Source organism: Amphibalanus amphitrite, unplaced genomic scaffold (genome assembly GCF_019059575.1).
Source record: "Amphibalanus amphitrite isolate SeventyFive unplaced genomic scaffold, NRLGWU_Aamphi_draft 000400F_arrow, whole genome shotgun sequence".
Taxonomy (NCBI): domain Eukaryota; kingdom Metazoa; phylum Arthropoda; class Thecostraca; order Balanomorpha; family Balanidae; genus Amphibalanus; species Amphibalanus amphitrite.
This window is the reverse complement of record NW_024881894.1, coordinates 343,886-358,888: the sequence shown is the minus strand read 5'-3', so window position 1 is coordinate 358,888 and position 15,003 is coordinate 343,886. Positions and strand designations below refer to the sequence as shown.

The 15,003-nt window shown below is 46.9% G+C and overlaps 2 protein-coding genes across 5 annotated transcripts in view; one reads left to right on the top strand and one right to left on the bottom strand.

The window, feature by feature from the left end:
• LOC122390556 (SRSF protein kinase 3-like) overlaps positions 1 to 7,781 on the bottom strand; it is a 46,326-nt gene extending 38,545 nt beyond the window's left edge. The window contains exon 1 of one of the 4 annotated variants that reach the window (XM_043383628.1): positions 7,451 to 7,781. Coding sequence is in view for 1 of the 4 variants with exons in the window: in XM_043383626.1 (XP_043239561.1) it covers positions 962 to 995 (34 nt within the window). In the remaining 3 variants the exon portion in view is untranslated. Of the gene's footprint in view, positions 1 to 865; positions 1,256 to 5,774; positions 5,809 to 7,450 lie in introns of those variants that run through there. The other 3 variants (XM_043383630.1, XM_043383626.1, XM_043383629.1) reach the window with 3 other exon arrangements.
• LOC122390557 (uncharacterized protein CG4449-like) lies at positions 2,754 to 13,931 on the top strand. The gene is made up of 8 exons (XM_043383631.1): positions 2,754 to 2,769; positions 9,227 to 9,491; positions 9,719 to 9,890; positions 10,098 to 10,221; positions 10,546 to 10,677; positions 10,947 to 11,091; positions 11,931 to 12,132; positions 12,458 to 13,931. The coding sequence occupies exons 2-8, from the start codon at positions 9,227 to 9,229 to the stop codon at positions 12,549 to 12,551; spliced, it is 1,134 nt and encodes a 377-aa protein (XP_043239566.1). The 5' UTR covers positions 2,754 to 2,769; the 3' UTR covers positions 12,552 to 13,931.
• Positions 13,932 to 15,003: the final 1,072 nt, after the last annotated feature.

The following is a 15,003-nucleotide window of genomic DNA, read 5'->3' as shown; positions in this document are numbered from 1 at the left end:
GTCGCTAGGAACAGCGGAGATCCCAAAAAGTAAACAAAAGTAAAAGTCTAATATCTTGAAAACCGGTGAATATTTTTCGATGAAATTTGGTAGATATTCGTTTTTGCTCTTTCTGAACCGAGCGACATCACTTTCATGCCAATTCATTAACTTTTTTGAAGGTGGGAGGGTCCCTTTAAGACAAATGTGATGTTATACTGATACCTTATAGAACATGCTGAAGCTATGAAAAATCACAAACTGGTAGCTCCAGCAGTAACTGGTGGAACGGGATTCAACATGTCATTCTACAGTATCAGCAAGCTTAAAGGGACCCTCCCACCTTCAAAAAAGTTAATGAATTGGCATGAAAGTGATGTCGCTCGTTTCAGAAAGAGCAAAAACGAATATCTACCAAATTTCATCGAAAAATATTCACCGGTTTTCAAGATATTAGACTTTTACATTTGTTTACTTTTTGGGATCTCCGCTGTTCCTAGCGACTTTATTTGAAAGTGCGGCATTTGTTGCGCGCAAAGCAGCATATACCACCGCGTGCTACAAAACGTTTTAGTCAAACATTCAACGGACATTCGAAAGCCTGATGACGTCATCAGATTCCCGTAATGGTTAAGAGATAGGGACCACGCTGGTCCCACCCTGCAAGTAAAGGGAAGAAATTTCTTGAACACCATAAAGCTGCGGGGCTTGCGACCAGGATAAATGGTGGTTTCTGAGCCTGGCCGCAAACTTGGCTATCTCAACTCAAAACTAATGTTAAGGTGGGAGGGTCCCTTTAAGGAAGGCTAGCTTTAAAAGCTGACAAATAGCTGACAAAACAAATGCCCCTACTTTTACGAGCAAAATTATGTATAAAGGTACCTACCGCAGGGCGCAGAGCAAGATTGAAATAGCAATTTCCTCAATAAAATGCATCAAAATAAATCCATGAAATACAAAATGCAAAAACAGAATGGATTACCTTTACGATTCACTGCTGAATTCATGCCAGGCATGGCGATTCCTTATCCTTTGTCTGCGCGAGCACAGCAACAGGAGGGAGAATTAGCACTGCGCACAAGCTGGGCTCCTTTTACACGAAAAGTTTTATGCACATAAGTGCATCACAAATCTTGTGCCCGGTATGACAGACGTTAAAAGTTAATAACAATTTATTTCGCCTCAGTTTTCCACCGTATCGCGCTACACCCCTCAGCCTCACACATCCACAATCCAAACGCACGCTCTCCGCTTTCTGTCCGATCTCCGCACTTCGCTATTTGCTGCCGTCTATCTCCAGAAGCAAATTTGGCAGCATGACGTCACTGGCTATCAAAACAAGATCAGGCTGCTAATTTATTGTGTAAAGCTCGGGCCATTGTGCACGGCCTTCCTTGTATTGTTTGAGAAAGTTTGTGCCAGTTAATTCTAGAAAACCAAAATTTTCTCACATTTGCTTTCGCTTACATGTCGTTTAAAGAGTTTCGTAGTGTTGATTGATCGTTAAAGGGACACTCCCACCTTAACATTAGTTTTGAGTTGAGATAGCCAAATTGGTGGCCATGGCCTGCAAATACCGGTTTGGGCACTCACAACATCGACAAATGCTTTAATTCGGAGATATGGAATTTCAAACTTGCAGTTTTCGGATTCTAAGGGGCTAGTGCATTGGTATGCCCCCTTAGAATTTGTGACGTCAGCGGAGATCTAACGATTTTTAAATCTTTTACTAAAACGTTTGGTAGCACGCGGTGGTATATGCTGCTTTGCGCGCAACAAATGCCGCACTTTCAAATAAAGTCGCTAGGAACAGCGGAGATCCCAAAAAGTAAACAAAAGTAAAAGTCTAATATCTTGAAAACCGGTGAATATTTTTCGATGAAATTTGGTAGATATTCGTTTTCGCTCTTTCTGAACCGAGCGACATCACTTTCGTGCCAATTCATTAACTTTTTTAAAGGTGGGAGGGTCCCTTTAAAACTTGTACACGTATGGTCACTTTTCGGATTATTCTCTGGGATAATAATATCTAACTCACAAGTCCATATATTTCGGATGATATTGCTCACCCTTGGTCACTGGACAAAATAAAAACAATTACATGTATGAAAAACCACACACCAAAATTATTCCCTAGACGGGTTACATTTTTCAAAAATATATCACTTGCCAAAAAACTGACACGGTCTTTTAGCTTGCATGTTCCTCTACATAACAAGTAGTGTAACCAATCTTCTAAGTTCTACATATACCTATGTAGAACCTATGTAGAATATACCTATGTAGAAGTATAGGTAGTAGGTATCCATAGGTATATGTAGAACTTAGAAGATTGGTTGCACTACTTGTTATGTAGAGGAACATGCAAGCTAAAAGACCGTGTCAGTTTTTTGGCAAGTGATATATTTTTGAAAAATGTAAAGGCCTGGCTACACTATGCGTTTTCTTCGTGCGTTTTTTGCGTGTTTGCGTGTTTTGCGTGATATCGTTCTAGAAAAAGGAACGATATTACGCTTTTGCGATGTTTTTCACCTTAAATTTTAGTTACATAAGAGTTATATTAGCTTTTGTATATAACCAAATAAAAATTACATTGTTTATAACTTTTTTCCTAGAACGATATTACGCAAAACACGCAAACCTGCAAAAACGCACGCAGAAAACGCATAGTGTAGCCAGGCCTTAACCCGTCTAGGGAATAATTTTGGTGTGTGGTTTTTCATACATGTAATTGTTTTTATTTTGTCCAGTGACCAAGGGTGAGCAATATCATCCGAAATATATGGACTTGTGAGTTAGATATTATTATCCCAGAGAATAATCCGAAAAGTGACCATACATAACTAATTTCCTGGGAAAAAATGACTTTAAAACAACAACTTGTACACTTTTTGTCCAGGTCATTTACTTTTCATGTTCTGGGTATAATACAGCAATGCCTGTGCTCTCACCTGGTTCTCTCACCTGGTAGGGTTCTCCTTGCCTAGCAGCCATAAGGATATGGTAGTAGACATGATGGGAACCCATGATCAGAGGACACGCCAGTTCACCAACAAACATTGCCCGTCGTCTGTCGCTGTGGTTTAACTGGATTTGATGTGTCCACTGGTAACATGTCTGTGTAGAACAATCACTGATTTCCTGATAATAAATGCTTTTAACAAGTCGTTGAGGTGAGTTGAGTGAGTTGGAACTCACTCAGCAAACTTGTACAGGTCATCATGTATCGCTCGAGACAATGCAGTTTTGAAGGTGCTCAGGCTTCCTGCGGCTACTACATTATCAGGCAGTCCGTTCCAGAGGGCTACGCTTCTGTGTGAAAAACATCGCTTGCGCACATCTGAGACCGCTCGTGTTACATGGATTTTGAAGCGATGCCCTCTAGTGCCACTATGAGGAGGCCGAGTGAACATATCCTCAGGCTTAATACAGCTAAGATCATGGAATATTTTCCAATATTGGATTAGATCAGCTCTCAAGAGCCTACCTTGCACTGAGTACAAGTTCAGTTCACTCAGCCTCTCTCCATAGGACAATCCCTCGAGACCTCTGATATTCCTAGTCCACATGCGCTGTACCCGTTCAAGTTTCCTGAGATCCTCTTTGTACCCGGTGTTCCATAAACATGACGCATATTCTATCAACGGTCTGACATGTGTTGTAAGCAAAAACATCATAAATTCAGGTGTTCGGCACACAGTTGACTTTAAGAAGCTCTGACAAAGTCCAAATGCTTTGTGCGAAACAGAAGATACATGTTCATGAAATTTGAGCCTGTCGTCTACCAGCAAGCCTAGGTCGCCATGAGCCTTGCGGGTCGGTAAAGGGCTGCCATCCAAAAAGTACTCTGGAGGAGCCTGCTCTCTAGAATTACGAGTGAAGCGCAACACAGCACATTTGTCTCTGTTTAAAGTCAACCCCCAAGACTCGGATGTACGGTGCAGTGTGCAAATATCTGTTTGAATGGATTGAGCAGCACCAGGACAAGCATCTGACATAGGTGGATTAACACATGCATATAGCTTCAAGTCATCAGCGAAGATCTTATAACTAGAAGTTAAATTCGAGCCGATATGGTTTATATATATAAGAAATAACAATGGACCAAGCACAGAACCTTGAGGGACCCCGCTTTCAACTGGTCTGTAGCTACTGAGCTGACCTTTTACAGCAACCTGCATTTCCCGTCCTTCCAAGAAACTGGCGATCCACTTTAATAGTTTCCCATCAATACCAATAGATTTCAGCTTGTCAAGCAGGATTTTATGACAGACTTTGTCAAAGGCCTTACTGTAGTCAAACAAGATGAGGTCCACTGTCTTCCCTGAGTCAACCAATCTGTAGATTTCCTCATATACCAGTAGCAATTGCTCAACCGTTGATCTTCCCCGTCTAAAACCAAACTGGTGGTGGGACAATATGTTGTGTTCACTCAGGTAGTCCATCAGATGATCAGCAATCAAGTGCTCGAGAGTTTTACAGCATATAGGAGTAAGACTCACAGGTCTATAGTTAAGGGGGACAAATCTGTGACCTTTCTTGAAAATGGGTATTACCACTGACCTTTTCCATGCCTTGGGAACCAAACCCTCGCCCAAGGAGCGCTTGAAGATTACGCTCAGGGGGCGGGCTAGCTGTTTAGCACAATTTTTCAACACCAGAGGGTGAATACCATCAGGCCCCATGGCAGTACTAGAATCAAGTGATAACAGCCTTGCTTCAACACCTTCAACAGACACATTTACAGGGTCAATGTGTTCATCATGTACCTGATGTGGCTCTTGACGTGTTGGGACAACTTTGCAAAACACGGATGAAAAGGACGAGGCTAAACATTCGGCCATGGCTAATGGGTCAGAGCAGAGCTCTCCACTTGGGAGCCTAAGAGGGCCCACCGATGAAGGATTAGATTTTTTACTGCTAATGTATGAATGGAGGAGCTTAGGGTTTTCCTTGAACCTGTCAATGAGGCCATTCTCATACTGCGCACGTGACTTGACTTCAAAACACCTCAAATCCTTATTAATAGTAGCAAATGATGAAAAGGCCTCCATTGCTGCTGAAGACTTGCGCCCACTGCACAGTCTCGCCCTTTTATATTTTGCCCACGCCTTTTGTTTAACTCTGATCAAGCTGGGAGGCGGAATTGTTCGCCATGGTGGCTTGTCTTTTGCTTGTACTTTCTTACGAGGAATGCATTCTTTGATACTGGTTTGGACGATACTTGCAAACTTATCAAAAGAACTACAAGCATTTAGATGAGCAAGTTCAAACCTCCAGTCAACCTCAGAAAACATGGCATTCAGTCTGAGATAGTTACCTCTGTGCCAAGCAAAATTTTCCTGGCCAACAGCAGCTCTATCAGCATGATCCCCTTCAAACACATAATCAAAGAGCACTGGGCAGTGGTCGCAAGCTGGCAGCGGTTCAACAGCGTCAACCCTCCCCACCCTGTCCTTCTCCGTTGTCAATAGAAGGTCCAAAGTATTTCCTGAACTGGGGAATGTCGGCACTGACACCCACTGCACCAAGCCGCAGGATGTAAAAACATCCAAGAACATGGAATCCAAAGGAGGCATATGATTCGATGAGATTATCTGTGATGTCCATTCTATGTTAGGAAGGTTAAAATCCCCTAGTATAATCATTTCCTTTCCAGAAATGACTTCCTGCAGCACGCATGCAAGTTCATCATTTTCTGCAGCTGAGTACGAAGGTGGCCGATAGACCACGAGAAAATAAACATCATACTTGGCCAGGCGGAATAATAAAGCATTTGACATTGGATAACTGACCTTATCAATTAGTATATCTTCATGTACAAAAGCACAAACTCCATGTTTGTGAACATGGCCTTTGACATCACTTCTTATCAAATTGAAATGAGGAACCTTAACAAAAGAACTGGCTACAGCTGATGTTAAATGGGACTCTGTAATACACAATACCATAATATTATTTTTCTCAATAAAGTTTATTACAGAGTCCATTTTAGTGCTCAAACCTTTAACATTTACTGTGCAGCACTTCAAAACAAAGTGTCGTGACACAGGTGTCAGGCCACTCAGTTTACCTGAGCATTCCCTGATGGGGATGTGGGAGTGGCAGGGGCTGGTGCTCTGTGGTGTGAGTCACCCTCACCACCACTAAGCACTGCAGCTGGGGCATCAAGGGCCTGAGAGGGAGCAGCAGGAGTTGAAACCTCAGCCACTGTGTCAGCAGCCACATCAGTACTAGCTCCAAGTGATTGGTTCGGAGCAGGTGGGGGGGCTGAAGGTGCTGAAGGCACTGTGGTGTTGTGAGAAGGCCTGAACACCCTTGTGGCATCTCTCCGACCCTGGCCCTCCCGCCTTTGTTTTAGCTCCATTCTCTGTGTGAATGTCAGATCCTTTCTGATGAAGATGTGGTCATATTGAGACCCCTTGAGATTCTTGGATTTCTCCAGAACTAGCTCCCTATGCTCTACATTTAGGACCTTTGCCCGCCATAGCCCTGCATTATTTGGGATCTTGACCACTTCAGATAGAGTTACTCTAGTGCCCATCATGGTAGATGTCACATCTCCAAACTCAGCTATCACCCCAGCTGGGGAGTTGGACTCTAGGCCCCTGATGACCAGTGAAAGCCGATGTTTTTCTCTTTCCCGCAACTCCCTGATTTCTTGTCTTACCACAGTTCTATACTCTGGATGAATGTCCGCGTCCTGTGTGCGCCTCTGTGCACTTGAGCCCTCCCCGTCTGAGCCCCCATGCTGCTGCTCACCCTGCTGAGGCCGAGACCCGGGCTGTGAGACAACCCCAGCATAGCTGAGTGAACCCTGAGAGATAGCACCCTCCAGCTTTGCCGTGAGTTTGGCCATCTCAGCAGTAAGGCCTTTGACAGTCATGTAAAGCTGTTTAATACTTTCATTTTCACCTCCCCTTTTTCTGCGAGCAGGTGCCTCAGTCCATGTGCCTGGTCCAGGGTTCACATGACACCCAGTGCAGACAAACAACACAGAGTTCTCCTCCCGCAGGGAGGAGATCAAAGCGATGGCATTTTCAGGCAGACCTGTGCACATTTCAGACGGACAGAACCAGTCACTGCATCTGTCACATCCTATAGCAGTATCACCAACCACCCTATCACACATGCCACAGACACTCGAACTGGCATCCTTGGGAGCCTCCCCCGCTGGTGTACATGCATTTTGAAGAGGTTCGGCAGCACCAGGTCCCTCGCTCCGGGCCACCTCAGCATTCACGGGTTGAGTGCCATCAGTCCCCTGAGACGGGCCAGCAATGCTTTGGCCGTCACCTGCAGTTGCTCCACCCCTGCCTCGCCCACCACGACCACCACGAACACGACCCCGAGCCATGACTCAGACACGGTGCGTATAAAAGGACCCGGGCAATGGCAGGCAATGCGGAAGAGAAGCAGAGGCATGCAGAAGGTAGGGACAAGGAGGCTGCTCGGTCTCGGTATGCCCCACCGGTGAGTTGATGTGCAGTGCAGATGAAGCAGGCGCATGCAGGTTGCCAGGCCGTGCAGTCCAAGTTGCAGTCCAGTCACGTGCGTCACCTTCTTCACCACCTGGTTTAATGCTTTAAAAAGCTAACTTGCTTGCTGTTGTTCCTTTTTGTCAGAAACATCAGCGAGCATGATTTGCATGGCACGCCGAACAAAAATCCAACGTGCATATTGCAACGTGCTAAGTGCTCCATTTTCATCATATCTTTTTTATCGTTGATGTTGTATATTTTTAGTTCAGTTCTTTTTGAGGAATATGGACAGCATAATAATAAGAAAGTAAGTTTTGGCAAGCAATAAGGCGTTCATCTCTATTATAAAGAATGTTATTAGCTACGCTCATTTTTGACACAGTTTTCCTCAGTTGTAGTGTCCTTTGCTTTGAGGGACTTATTTTAGCATTTAAACAGAATCCTTCACAAGGAAAATTAATCAAACAATTAACAAACTTACCTATAACTTCAATTTCTGGTGCTTTTTTAGCTCAAATTCAGACATATTACGTCATTGCTACCAAATGGAACAGCTACGATTTTTTACCTCTTGTAAATTTATTTCAGCTGATCAAATGCGGCATATCTGAATCTTCACACATTTCATTTTTGTAAATTAGGTACATGAAAATCATTGCCTGCAGTTTTTGGTGGTTGCAGGCTAGTGGATGCTTGTATTTTGTTAGTTTTTTTATTTATAAATGAATTTCTGAGATCTGATCATTTCATACTCCGTTATCAGTGGGATTTTTGTACCAGCCAGCCCTAATTTTCAGCAGGGTTTGTCTCTATACTTTTATAGGCTGAAGCTTGAGCTTGTTCCAAAGCTATAAAAGCTTTTTCCTTTTCAGACATATTTCTTTTCAGGTTTATTCCTTTTCAGGTGATAAGAGGCTCCAATTTTAATTGTTCTCACCTGATTCATCCTCACCAATCACCATCCTCGTTACAAATCCATCCGCATCCTCGCGCTTCCCTTTCTGAATTGGTGTCAACCACACCACAGGTGAATACAGGCTCATACCTGGGTAGGCTCTCTAGACCCTAGGCCCTCTCCAAGGTGGCCTTTTTTACCAGCCACGTAATCATGAAAAATGGCTAGTGACACAAAACTTTTGCTAGCATGAGCATCCTTACTGACATGTTTCATATCAGCAGCTATTTTTCTTATAACTGGCTACGTTTTTTGGAAATTTGTCATCATAATGAAATGGAAGCATTGCCAGCCTGCAATTTTAATGGTGGTAAAGCTGGAATGTGATTATTGGCTGACTGGTAGGTACTCTCCAGCTGTAGTTATTTTTTGCTCTAAGCTGCCCCAAAAATTTTGCAAGCCACATGTAAAAAATCACCAGTGAAGTAAAGGTATTCAATCCTTATTAACTAACCAGCAAGCCCTACTAATGCTTCATATCTATAGTATTTTTTATTATTTTGGTTCAACTTGTTGGAGCCTCAAAAATAAAAGTACCAGCAGTCAGTAATTTTTCTGTAGGTAAAATTGGCATCTAATCACAGACTCACAGATGATCTCCAAGAGCATCTAATGACTAAACAGCTGACCTCCCTGATAGGTTATTTTGTATCAACCTTTACCAAAGGTCTTGGGCATTACAGGTCTAGATTATGTGTTATGTGTGGTGTATTTTGTTACCTCTGTCCATCACATTTTGATAATAGCAAAATTTAACCAGGGTAAAATACTATTGGTGATGTCATTCATTGACAGTATCTCCCTCTGGCAGATGATGGCATCAGAGGTGCCCATCGTGCTCAGTGATGACGAGGAGGGTCCGCCGGCGCCGGCTGACGGGCCGCCGCTCGGTGACGGCGCCGCTCCGGTGACGGGGCCGTCTCCAGACCGGGCAGCCGGCGGCCACACCCCGCACAGCTCCGAGGAGTTCGACTACTCGGCGGCGGCTGACGAGGTCGACCTCAACAACGTCTCGCTGCACGAGAGCGACATCGAGGAGGGCGACATCTTCGCCGAGAACCTGCAGCGGTACACAGGTGACCGGAGACGGCGGCCGGCCGGCGCCCGAGGACAAGGGCGACCACTGTGTCAACTTTTGGTTGCTGGTCGATCATATCAGTTGTTTATGGTTCCCATCTAGGCTCTCGCCTCTCACCATACTGTTCATTCCTGCACCATTCTCAGTTCTGCGCAATGCGCATTACCCCCATGTAAGTGTGATGTAACCCCTGACCTTATGTGTGTATGTGTGTGTGCCCGTCAGAGTTGCAGCGTCAGACTGAGGAGCGACTCGCTGCCGAGCCGCCGCCCCGCATTTCCTCCCCGGAGACGCCCAATGGCGCTACCAAACGGGCCGCCGCGAAAACAGGCGGCCGGCCCAAACGGCTGCGGACGAGCTCCCCGGACCGGGAGGGGGAGGGCGGCCAGGAAGAGGAGTGAGTGTGGGCTGATAATCAGCCAGTGTAGTGCTAGTTAGTGTACTTATACCGCCCAACTGTCTCCTTGTCAAATAAACACCAATGCTGCTAGGGCATAGTCTGCATGCCTGACTTCTGAATGTCAATGTTTGAAATGACCTAGTCAAATGTCACGTATCTGCCGGACTCCATCAGAGACTGACGTATCGTTTGTTCCGTCGATAGCGAGGAGGAGTTCCTGGCGAATCTGCTGGCGACGCCTCCTGCCGCCGCGGTACGCCGCAGCCCGCCAAAGACACGCCGAGGGAGGACTCTGGACATGTCTGCCTCCGAGGTGCTGGAGGAAACGGTGAGGCTAACACTTGACCTGTCCCTTCTGATGTACCAACTGGAGGAAACGGCGATGCACGCAGTATTATTTTTGAAGAGCCGAACATTTCGTCCTGCTCGGTCAACGCTCTTTAGTAGCTACCAAGTACCTACCATTGGCCGACGGTGTAAGTTGTAACTAATCGATCGATATCACACGTCACCGATGTACGAGGGGAGGAAATAGCTGAGCTCTCTGTGCCATGTTCTGAGCGCTGTTGAGACCGGCTGTTGGTGCCGACTATCCCGCCGGCTGTTGGTTGCGGCCCGTCCCTCCCCGTCTGACGCCGTTTCCTGCCGCCAGCCGCCGGTGGTGTGCGACTCGCCGCTGGTCCCGGCCGAGGATCCGCCGGAGCCGGAGCCGGAGTCGGCGGGAGCCACGTTCACTGCGCGCGTGCTTGCCGGACAACTCGTCATCCGCCTGCAGATGAAACGGGTGGGTGGGACTGCAGCGGCTGGGTGGCGCCGCAACAGCCCCGGGGGTGGGTATCGCCGCAGTCCTGGGGTTGAGTCGGTAGCGGGTCTTGGTGTGGGCTTTGCGTTGGTGAACTTACCCATTCCCCTATTTGTTTCATAGTAATCGCTCTCACATTTTCTGCAACTTCCTTATATTTTATAGGACCCTCTGTCGTGCCAAACCATCATTCAAACCCCTTGACTGTGACCTGACCTCCCCCCCCCCCCCCCCCCCCCGTCGTCCGTCAGTCGGATCGGCTGCAGCGCCTGTTTGACGCCGTGGCTGACGAGCTGTCGCTGCCTGCCCAGCGGGTGTGCCTGGGTCAGCGGGACGTCATCTACAGTCCGCACCAGACGCCCGACGACGTGGCACTCGGACCTTTCGACATGATCGGTGGGTGAGACGCGCGCCGCGCCGCCCGTCCGGGTGTCGGGGGGACGCAGAGTGGGACGTCCGAGCGGCTGCCGGGCCTTCAGCTCTGCAGGCCGGCCAGCGTGCACCAATGCATTGTTCAATTGCACAGCAATGTCATGTGGCATTTGACCAGTTTACTTATAGTGCTTGCACACTTTCACTTTGACATCGAGAACCCTCATGGGTGCAGTGCAAAGCTCACTGCTTCAACCAGCTGGTTATCGCGATGCTTTTAACTTTACCTGCGTTTGGATTAAAGGGACACTCCCACCTTAACATTAGTTTTGAGTTGAGATAGCCAAATTGGTGGCCATGGCCTGCAAATACCGGTTTGGGCACTCACAACATCGATAAATGCTTTAATTCGGAGATATGGAATTTCAAACTTGCATTTTTCGGATTCTAAGGGGCTAGTGCATTGGTATGCCCCCTTAGAATTTGTGACGTCAGCGGAGATCTAACGATTTTTAAATCTTTTACTAAAACGTTTGGTAGCACGCGGTGGTATATGCTGCTTTGCGCGCAACAAATGCCGCACTTTCAAATAAAGTCGCTAGGAACAGCGGAGATCCCAAAAAGTAAACAAAAGTAAAAGTCTAATATCTTGAAAACCGGTGAATATTTTTCGATGAAATTTGGTAGATATTCGTTTTCGCTCTTTCTGAACCGAGCGACATCACTTTCGTGCCAATTCATTAACTTTTTTGAAGGTGGGAGGGTCCCTTTAATTGATTCACCGCTTGCTCATGCAGCACGGTATACCGCTCTGTGTCGCCGAAGCTCTAACATACCTCCCCATCTGTCCCGTTCGGTCTCAGAGTTCTGGGAGGTCAGCTCGGCACGGGCCGCCCCGGCTGCTCCGGCCGTCCCGCAGCCGGTCGACCCCAACTCGATCGAGCTGAAGGTGCAGAGCGCCGAGCGGCGCGGCGCCGTCACGGTGCGGCTGGGCAGAACCGAGCCCATGTCGGTACTGATGGAGCGCTACGCCCGGCAGAAGGGCGCCGAGCTGGCCAAACTCAGGTGGGTGTACACTGTACAGTGTACACTGCGGAGTGCTGGCCGGAGAACGGGGTGCGGTGGGGGGGGGGGGGAGGGGGCGGTTAGGGGGCGCTGCTGCTGTGGAGAGATTTGTTGTTGCGCGACAGGATGTTGCCGGTCTATTTCTATTGCCTAGCGGCGGTATCTGCTGTTGGGATTGATTGACTTGTGCTTCCGATTGCTTTAGCTGCCGCGTTATGAACCATTTAATGATGTTGAACGAAGTGATTCGCAACGATAGAAACGCGCAGTGAAAGATCTTACTCAAGACGTATGAAAGTCACGGGATGGCCGCTGTGTGTTTCAGGTTCCGGTTCGATGGCGAGGCTCTGGACCCGAGCGACACTCCAGAGACATTGGATCTGGAGGGCGGCGAGTGCGTGGACGTGCACTCCTGCTGACCTCTGCGACCTCTACACGGGCTCTGATCTGACCTCTGCCGTGGCTGCCGCTCTGTGACCTCTATACTGGCTCTAATCGGACCTCGGTGCGGCCGCTGACCGGAGGCCACGTGCTCGATATGGCCCGGTGTGATTGTGGTAGCCTCGTAGTGTTGAGCCTCTCTTGAAATTATCGCTACTCGATAGTATCGCTATCGCTACGTGGTTTGAAAGCGCTTGGTTTTTAAAGGTTGGCCGCCTGGTGGGCCCGTACCGCTTTCACCGCTACGCGGGCCGGCCGGGCGGCCAACCCTTTAAGGAAATAGTTCACTTTTAACAATGGCTTTTAAACTGGAATAATAGTTTTGTAGCTTGAGCTGAGACTAGCACAAATCAGAAGCTTTTACGGCCCAACGATCGCCCTAGACGAAGATCTTCCATTTCTCGTTCCGAAAAGAGGACCTTGCAGAGGAATGTGTGCCTTGCTGAGGAATGCAGCCACGTCATCGTCAGCCAATCAGCATGCTGCTTGCAGCCAATGGGTTTGCACTACGCGGTATGATTGGTCAACGCGTAATAAGCTTTCACGTTAAGCAATATTTTATATAGAATACACTGTTCTTCCTATGTTAAAATATAGAAAATCATCTACTTCATTAAAAGGTTTTATTTTATTTTCTGATCATTTTGAGCATAAAAATCATAAATCTATTGCAAAAACTAATTTCGGGAGAGTGAACTATTCCCTTTGAGTCAGGAGCACTCAAATCAGGGAGCGATAGCGATACTTCCAGGAAAGACTCTTGTTGGACAATTGTAGAGATGCCCGAGCGATACTTGTTTGACACTCTGAACCATGCTGAAGGTGCATACAATTGGGAGGCAGCTGGTTGCCGCTACTGACTGCAGAACACTGCGTAAAAAAAAACTGCCGATAAAAGTAATCCATGTCAGTCTTGTGGTGCTTCCTCGCAGATATAAGTACCTGATTCTCGCGTCATTTGGTCTCAATGTGCAGCGTTGATTGCTCAGTGTCCGTCAGTATCATACGATACTGAGATTGTGCGCCTATTCTGAGTGTATTTATTTATGCCGTGTAGGTATCGTCCCCTGACAGGCAGGGCCTCAGACCACTAGCTGCGGAGGCCGGTGTAGTGTGCTGCGCCAATTTCAGACCACCGTCGGAGATCTGCTATGTCGAGTATGTGTGTGCCTGCTGGCTGCTGATGAGTGTGTGTGCGTCAGTAGCTGGTGGTTTGCGATCGGGTCTCGTTTTGTGCTGGCTGTGAGGCCAGGTAATACGGATCGTGTCCGTCTGCATGTCAGAAATGTGTATAACTGTCTGCTCTTTTTGTAATGCCTTGTTGGATTAAATTGCCGCAATATATTATTTTCGGATGATCGTTTTTTTTTTTTTTGCACATTAGCTTGGCGTCAGTATTTCTGCAGTGCACTGTACATAAGTGAAACATCACATTCCTGGGCAAATGATCAGACAGTGCCCGAACTGACCGAGCCAGCGCTTTGCAACGGCAACGTTTTTCGAGGGGCCCCACAGACAGAAGGCTGTTGCTTCCGTTTGGTTTGCGATGCGTACAGGGTAACAAAATGCTTCTTGGGAAATGCAAAATACGCAGTCCTCTCAATTTTACTGGAAATAATGCGTAGAGAAGTTTCCAATCAAATGTGAAATGTGAAAGCGTTACTGCACAGTAAACACGTATAGGTTATAATCAATTGCAAAAGTCAGTAGGGCTGTAAAATTATGTGAAGCTATACCTACATATGCCGCACCGCTGTACATGCTGTTGTTATTTGGCCGCTACATGGCTTAACCCTATTCCTGGCGGGGGGGGGCCTCAGGAGCCCCCCCCTGAGGTTTTTTGGTTATATCTCCCAAACGCGTTGAGCTAGGAAGCTCAAATTTTCTGACTTTTCCTAAAAGGCTTCTACGCAACATGTCTGAAAATTTTGAGTTGATCTGACCTCAGGTCAGGTCACCAGAGGCGGTTTGGTGACGCTACCTCAGAAAAGTTTGCAATCACGCCAGAGCTAGAGTTTTTGACCGATCAATTTCTTCTCTTCAGGGTTTAGTTAGGGTACCAGTATGTGCAATTTGTATATCTCGGAATTTTGATATCGGTGACCTAAGGTCAGGTCAATTTCGCGACCTCCCCATTATAAGTCAATGGGGGAAAAATCAACTCCCTGTTTTTACCACTAAAACGGGTCGGAATGGCCCCATATACCATACATGACTTCATATACGATCAACCTTCACTACCTTGAGGTCTGTTTTGCTGTTGGGCAGCTGTGAGGTCATGTGACGTCATCAAAGGTCACCAAAGGTTTTTGGCCAATAACTCCGTACAGGAACAAGATACAGACGCGTGGATGGTCTCATTGTGTTCAGCTCGTCAAGACGCATCGAATGATATACATGATGACCTCGAGGTCACGTGACCTGAGGTCA